This window comes from Acanthisitta chloris, unplaced genomic scaffold (assembly GCF_000695815.1).
Source record: "Acanthisitta chloris isolate BGI_N310 unplaced genomic scaffold, ASM69581v1 scaffold34098, whole genome shotgun sequence".
NCBI lineage: Eukaryota > Metazoa > Chordata > Aves > Passeriformes > Acanthisittidae > Acanthisitta > Acanthisitta chloris.
In genome coordinates, this window is record NW_008685951.1 from 19,904 (window position 1) to 27,991 (window position 8,088).

Genomic DNA, 8,088 nt, shown 5'->3' on the forward strand with positions numbered 1-8,088 from the left:
CCAATGGTTGCCCCTACCTTGCTCTGTCCCTTTCCCAGTGGGAGCACAGTGTGGAGCAGGGACTTTGCAGAGCAAACAAGCACGTAGAGAGTGTTTCCAGGCTGCCTGATACCCCTCTCCTGTGCCAACCATGTGCTGGTGATTGCACCCAGCAGCTGAAAATAAGCTCTTGGAAGAAGGGGAGGTGGTGATGGACAGCTGCCAAGCTGGACTATTTATACTGGGTGAGTCAGGCCCGTGCCAGAGTCCAGCCACACTCTGGGGAACTGGAAGCTAGGGGCAATCTGCAAAGGACAAACCCTTGGACAAGAAGGTCTCTCCTGTAGCAGTTAATTTACTCTGTGGCTCACACTCACCCAATTTGTTCTCCATGATGGACTGCACCTTCCCCCTCGGCTCTGCCACACAACACTTGCTGCAGCCAGATCAGTGGAAGTTTTCTCACAATGTAAGGTCCCTGTACCACCACAGTGAGCGCAGCCTGAGCCCAGCTGGCCAGGGATGCCAGCACAGCCGCCTGGAGCCACTGGAGTGCCGGGATCTGCTGGTCCAGAATGCACTCTTCACTGGAGACCTGGACATGGTGCAGAAGTACTTCACCAAGAGCGCAGCCATCAATCTCATCATTGAGACCAGGGGCGATGAGCTGCGCTGGACTAGCAGGAAACGTGGTGGGTGTGCAAGGCTGTGATGTGGGGGGATTGAAAGTGCCCAGGATGGGGCCCAGGAAAAGGGGCACAGGCACTTTAGAAAAGTGTTGAGAGGAATCTGCAGTGGTGGAGAAAGAGTGGTGGAAGAGGGACTTGGGAATAATGGCTTTTGGATAAGGAAGAAGGGTTCCAGAGCTGTGGAACAAATGGTAGCAGGCTTGTCAAAGGTGTCCAGGGGCAGATCTACTGGGAAGTGGTGAGAATAGGGCCTTTAGAATGGCTGCCAGAGAGGCACATCTTCAGGATTGTCTTGTTTGAGATTGCTGGGATGGATGTGAAATATGTGTGAAGTGGAGAGAGTGCATGGGTGAGAAGGCATCAGAAAGCTGTTCTGTTCCATGAGATGGATTCAGTAAGGGGAGCAGGAAGCCAGCTTACCAGAAAGATGGTGGAAGCAAGCTTGTCCTGAGTGACAGGAGGTAGGAGATGATCATCCTTTGTGTTTCCTCCCATCTGTACATGTCCCTGTACCTCACCCAGGCACATCTTGTGGCTACCACACATGCTGCCATATTCTCTGCTTGCTTATACTTACCTTCTCATCAGTGTCATCTGTGAGCTTTTCAGTAAGCAGCGTAGCTGATGTCTTCAAGGGAGAGCTGTCCTGAGCAGCCTGGACATGCCCTTGTCCTTGCTGCTGTCCATAAGTGATGCGGTGCAGGTAGACTCACAGAATTTAAGAGCTTCAGGTGTGGAGAGGCCATAACTATACCATCCTCTTCCACAGAAGGCTGGCTGTGAAGTTTGTGCCCCAAAGAAAACAGAACGGGCGATTTAAAACAACCTCACACAGAAACTGCCCTTATCACCAAAGTTTCAAGATGAAAAAAACAATCAAACAAGACCATTCATCAAGAACAGAACAAAAACATGCTGCCAAATTTATCAGATAAGGGTATAGAACAAAAACTAAGCCTTCATGCTACCCAAGGCCTGGCTCTGTATCTCATGGGCCTGTAAGGACAGGTTCTTAAAGCTGACCCAGCCAGTGACCTTAAAAGTAGGTTCTAGTGACCTGGTCTTTCCCAAGACACGCCCATTGATATTTTAACTAGCCCAGAGGAAGTGTAAAGTGTCTGGTGTCACCGAAGCTAGTTCACACAGTCTTCTGCCTCCTTGGTGATACTTTTGTGACTGGGAACCTCAAGCTTTCATGGGATACCTGCTTAAATTTGGGAGGGAAATCGTGTCCCATTCGCTAAGAATATCTGGCAAGTCATTCCCTCTTTTTACCCTTTCACAGGCTACATTTCAGTCAGACAAGGTGAAGTCTACACAGACAGAGCAAGCTGGAGACTGTCAGTACAGAACTTGCTAATTTATTTTCATTACTGAGAAGAGTAAAGTTCCCTGTCTTACACTCTGCTCTGATCCCCTGGTAATTGTTGCTTGGTGTCTATTGGGGTCACTTAACTTGTGTTTAGCTGCATAATCTGAGTGGTTCCACGACACAATATTAAACTGAACACAACTAGGCTTCAATGCAGTTTGATGTGTTCTCTAGAACACACAATGTGAACAAAATGCACGCTGTCTTGATGCCCTGGAGTAACAAGTGATGTTCTGTGACCAAGGTGGGCAGGGTGACTGCATGCAGCCAAGTGGGGCCAGAGGAAAGCTCCATCTCAGGTGACAGGACAGCAGTGAGCAACCCTGAGTGGGGGGACTGTCTGATGATGGAAAAGGAGCACTAAAGTCAGGCAGGGGTTCTCTGCAAGTCTGGTTGGATATCTAGAAAAAGGAGGAAGAGATCTAAAGGATAAATACCCTCTGTGTTTCCCATCTTTGTGCCTATTTGTACCTCTCCTTTGGCTTTTAATTAAAAAGAGCTGTCCTGTGGCTTGTTTGAATACCTGACTAGTGCCAAAGGCTTGGGTGGAACTGTCAAGTGGATGTGCAGTGCTGGAGATGTGCAAGGAGCTGAGGGATGGGTGAAGGCATGGAGATGTGTATGGAGCAGAAGGCTGATGGGGTCATGCTGTTGTGGTCTGGGCAGCACTGGGCAATGACAGGCTGGTTGGGCACGAGACAACTTCCCTCTCTGTTGTCTTAGTGATGTCCTGTCCTCATTTCTACCCTTGAGGCTCCCCTATCCTGCCTGGGGGCTTTCCCTTCACAGCAGGGCACTGTAGAGGTACTGTTGCCTGAGTAGAGAGCCCTTATTGGCCTCTTGGCCACAGTGTTTGGTCACAAGGTTTCCCAAAATAGAACAACTGAGACCTGAGCTGTGCCCAGCCTGGGCCAAAGAGGGGTATGACATGCTCCTGCTCTGTGCAGAACGCCCCAGGCAGGCAGGCAGCCCCTCGACCAGAACACAGGGCACTGGTGGGGCTGTGTCAGCAGGTCCTGCCCTGGTCTCTGAGGAGAGTCTGGGTGTTTGTCATGGACAGCATCACAGGCCAAGGCGACAAGATCCAGGAGTGCATCCGCACACGGCAGGCAGACGGCCCAGCCCAGCTGTACTGGCAGGCCCTGCTGGCTGGGGATCAGGGGACTGTGGCCGAGATCCTCAGCAACCCTCACAACAACCTGTACCCCAGCACTGTGTTTGACACCAGTGACCTGGAAGAGTGGAAGAACTACCGCTTCAACACCCGTGGACTGAGTATGCAGGGGAGTGGGTGGGCAGACAGCAGGGCTCAGCCTGTGCCATGTGCTGAGGGGCATTCCTCTGCTGGGGTTGTGTGTTACAGGTACTGTTTGGGTTACAGAGGAGTGTGAATGGGAGTGAGAGCACAGGGATGTGTTCCGGTTATCGTGTGCTCCTTGTGGAAGGGCGTGTGTATGTCTGGGGGCATGGGGTGCATCTAGGGAACCTGGCCCTTCCCACAGGAGTTGTGCAAGTGCTTGGGAATTGCTTGGGTTCCCCTAGGGGCAAAGGAGAATCAAGTTTTGGGTGGTCCTCTGCAACCAGCCCTGCAGCTCACCCCAGCATGCCTGTGCTGTGTGTGCAGCCTGCACGGGGCTGCTGGGTCCTGCTGCAGGTTGTGCTGGACAGGGAATTGTCACAGCCCTTAGTTAGTTCCTCAGTTTGAACCTCGCCCTGGGAAACACAGTAGACTGCATGCTGCTTCTGCAAGAAGGAACTGAGAGGATGTAGTGTTGAACATGCCATGCAGCCTGGGATGTGCCCTCCAGCCCAGCCTGGACAGGCAGCAGGAAGCACAGTTTAAGGAGCTATTTTCCTGTAGCATCTGCAGGCTGTTTGCCAGCAGACTGCACCAGCTCAGCGATGGTTCCAGCTGGGTCAGCATCTTTGAAAGCTGGCACATTTCAGTCCCTTGCTCTCTCCTAGGCCCTAGATGTCCATCTCTGCTGAAGCTTGTTGCCTGCATCCTGCTCAGGGCTTGTCTGAGTCTCCTGTGTGCACGGCAGCCAGCTCTGACACCTCTCTGTTTTACTGCCTGGTTCCTTATGGGGTTTTTTTGCATGGTACTTGGCTCAGACATCTCATTGCCTTCAGCCCCATTGGTGCCCCAGGCCCTTTGTCCACTGTGCTCCTGACAACAGAAACCCTGTGTGCCCACCTGAGTCGCGGGTGAGGAACACACTGCCCACTTGAGCTGCAGGTGAGGAGAACACTGCTCACCTGAGCTGCAGGTGAAGAGCACACTGCCTAGGAAGAGCCTCTGCCCTGAGCTCCCTGGAGCTCCCTGTCAGCATGACTGGGAGGCCTGAAGGCCTTTGGCAAGCCAGTCCAAATACAGGGACCTTGCAGGGAAGGGACTGGCAATCTCTTGAGGGGAAACCTGAGTCCTTTGGAGTGTGGGGGGAGCTACATCAGGAAACCGGAGGAAAGAGCAGGTCTTTGTGCACTGTTGCTGGATGTGGCTCCCTGACCTCTCTTTTCCTGTAGGACTGTGGTCTCTGAGCTACGAGCAGGAGCTCACCACACCGCTGCACATCACGGCCAGCCGGGGCTACACTGACTGCCTACGGCTCCTGCTGCTCCGGGGTGCTGCCGTCGACTTCGCTCCGGGGGGCAAAACTGCCCTGCACGAGGCTTGTGCAGCCGCCAGCACCGACTGCGTGCGCCTGCTGCTCAGCTCCGGAGCTGACCCCGAGGCTGTCTCTGAGGATGGCTACAGACCCCTGCACCTCTGCAAGAGCCCAGACTCCATCGAGTGAGTCCTGCCCAGGGGGCTGGCCTCACTCCTCCTTAAGCCTCATCCCATGTAACAGGGGTCCCTCCTCATCCCTGCAGGTGGGCTGGTGGGTGCAGCAGTGGCTGCTGAATGGAGTGGTCTTGGTTCCTCTTCCTGAGCCTGGGTCACCTCTGAGGTCAAACAGGTGACTGTAGCTCGAGTCCTCAGCGGACACAGCTGAGCCAGGTGCTGCTGTCCAGCTGCCCACTAGCACCACGGAGCCAATGGTCACACTGCGATGCTTCAGGCATCCCCAAGCGAATCCACTGTGTGGATGAGCAGACACTGGGTGCAATGACACTTATAAAGACCTGTGGAGAGTTCACTTGGATTAGGGTGTCAGTATCTCTGCTCATTGGTCATCCTGGCTTAATATTGCTGCTCCAGGTCATGAGGAGCAGGGATTTTTGGACTCGGGAAAAGTGAAAGCTGTGGGGTGGTATAGATGTGGAGGCTGAGGGGTAGTATGGAAGCTGGACATGAAAGACTGTCACCAAGTCACCTTGGCTCACACAGGTGTGTCCGGCAGCTGCTGCAGCACGGTGCCAGTACAAACAGTCGGACGGAGGAGGAGGAGGACACAGCACTGCATGTGGCGGCACAGCACGGCCTGGCAGAGCACGTCCAGCTGCTTCTGCACCATGGGGCAGAGCTGGAAGCAAAGAACAAGGAGGGGCAAACACCACTGAATGCTGCCTGTGCTCAGCGCCATCAGCCCCAGGACATGGACCGCTACTACCGGGTGTGCCAGCTGCTTGTGGAGAGTGGTGCCAGCATCAACGCTGAGGATCGGGACCGGCAGCACCCACTTCACCTGGCCTGCAAGAATGCCAATGCTCAAATCACAGAGTTACTGCTGGCCCGGGGTGCCAACGTCAATGTTATGAACTATGGTGGCAACACAGCCCTGCATAATATCCTTCAAGTAACTGCCTACAAGCTAGAGCATCACCCGGAGCTCGTGGTGCAAGCCCTGCTCAACCATGGAGCCGTCCGCATCTGGCCAGGCTCCCTCCTCAAGGTGTGAGCTCCAGCGGTGCCTGCGGTGTGGTGGGAGGGGAAGGCTGTGAACATCAGGGCCCCAGTGCAAGCGAGAGTTCTCCTGTCACGGCAGGGCTTGTTCCATACCAACCTGCTCACTGTCCTGCCCTGCTCTGCACAGGGGCTGGGGAGGAAGAAATGGCATTACTGGTATGGGAATCCTTGGTGTTTGCTTCTGAGGTATGTTCTCCTGTAGGATTCTCCTGCTTTTGTCTGCTAGGCTGTGTGGACAGTACTCACCCAGTTTACATAATTACTTGCTCTGTAAATTCTTGTTCCCTTTCTACTGGAGGTGTTTCCTCTCAGGGGCACACCCTCCAGCTCCTGCTGTTTCTGTAAAACACCAGCAGACAAAGGGTTAATTTCCTGTCTTAATTCCTGAGCAGTGCAATAATTACTCAGCCCGGAGATCAGCAGATTGCTCTCCCCTTTGGGAAAATACAGGAAAATCAACAATTAACACTAATTAATCTCCTATTAACGCCAGATAATGAGGATCACTGGTACAGCCAGAATAGACTCTGACAGCTACTGCTGGCCTGGGCCATGGGGAGTGGGAGCCTGGAGCCAGGGGGATCTGCCTCTGTGCAGCTACACCTCACCTGGGTGGGGTGTGCTCCAAAGGCCGCACTGGTGTGAGGTACACGGCATCAGTGTGTCACCTGCACCTGCACGGACATGGGACACACCAGAGACGCATTGTACAAATATGTGTGACATCTTCTGGGCCTCTGTGCAGCTCCTGGCACGGATGCAGCACTGCTTAGGACATGGGGACAGGATGTTTCTGCAGCCCCATGCTGAACAAGAACAATCCTGCATCCCTGGGACCCTGGTGCAGCCCTCAACAGAGGCACAGTGTGCTGTGGTCCAGATACTCATAACACCGGTGCCAGTTCCTGCCCCAGAACAGCTCATGCTCCAACTATTGACATGTGAGGAAAGGAGCCTGGCATAAAGCAGAGCATTTATGTTTAAGCAGTGAGGCTGATGCAGTTCATCATCCCAGCCGTCTGCACTGGTCCCAGTGTCTGAGGAGAGGCTGTGAGGACCCAGTTGTGCTGAAGGCAGCCATGCTGTGCATGTTGGCTCAGTCACTCTCTTTGCAGGAGGGATGCTCTAGCCCTTTACACCTGCCGTGGTTTTGCTCTCCTGGGTTGGCATGAGGGAAGGACATGAGTCCTTCCAGCATCTTAGGAGGTGACAGTGGGGCTTGTAGGACCTTGCCCGATGACGCTGTTCACCTGCTTTCTCCCTCCCTGTGTTCAGGTGCTGCGGTACTGCCACACCTGCCCACGTGTCATCGAGGCCCTGGTGAACAGCTACACCCACGTGCGTGTCTCTGAGGACTGGGTGGAAGCAGTTCCAGCAGAGGTTGTACAGGTGAGGGAAGGAATGCCTGCCGCTGGCTGGAGAACACATCCAGGCTCTGGCAGGGGGTGCCAAGGACAGCTGGGGCTGGGAGGTCTTGGGCAGGGCAGGGCAGGGCAGGGCAGGGGCTGGGCAGACGGATTGCCAGACACATGGATGGTGCTGTTTGGGACAGGGAAATGCACCATAGTGACTAAGGCAAATGGGTGTCTGGTTCTACCTCTGTTCCCAGGGTGATATCTTCACCTTTGTTTGTCTCTGGTCCTCTCTTCTCTCTGTAGAAATACCCACGTTTCTACCAGTCGCTTTTCTCCCTGGAGCACAGACCTCGCTCCTTGCAGCACCTGGCTCGCTGCACCCTCAGGACCCTCCTGGAGGGTCGGCTGCTTCCAGTCCTGTCCCAGCTGCACCTGCCAAGTGCCCTGCACCGGTTCCTGCTGCTCGGCTTCGAGGACGTTCTCTACTAGGGGCTGTGGTTCCAGTCCTGCTGCGCCTTTTTGTGCAGATGTTCCATTCCCATCAATGCACTCAGTGCCTTCCCAGCCACCTCCTTCCCCTCGCCCTCTCCTGCCAGGGTCAGCCCTCTGTGCTAAGCTTTTTGTCATTTTTCAGTCCCAGCCAGCCTTGTGCTCTACCTCATGCACCTATTTGGAGCATTCCATTTGTCCATAGTAATCAGGACATGCTCCAAACTAAGAAAAGGAGGATATGGGGGATTAGGGCATTTTGTGGAACAAGGAGCAAGCACACTGCATGGATCACAGGCTTAGTTGTAGGATATCAGGATATATAGACCAGTAGTGCATTTCCCTTGAATCAGT

At 54.0% G+C, this 8,088-nt stretch overlaps 1 protein-coding gene across 1 annotated transcript; it reads left to right on the plus strand.

The window, feature by feature from the left end:
* The first annotated feature begins 373 nt into the window (after positions 1-373).
* ASB10 (ankyrin repeat and SOCS box containing 10) lies at positions 374-7,734 on the plus strand. The gene is made up of 5 exons (XM_009079948.1): positions 374-671; positions 4,567-4,834; positions 5,372-5,876; positions 7,166-7,279; positions 7,549-7,734. The coding sequence occupies exons 1-5, from the start codon at positions 374-376 to the stop codon at positions 7,732-7,734; spliced, it is 1,371 nt and encodes a 456-aa protein (XP_009078196.1).
* The last annotated feature ends 354 nt before the right edge of the window (positions 7,735-8,088 follow it).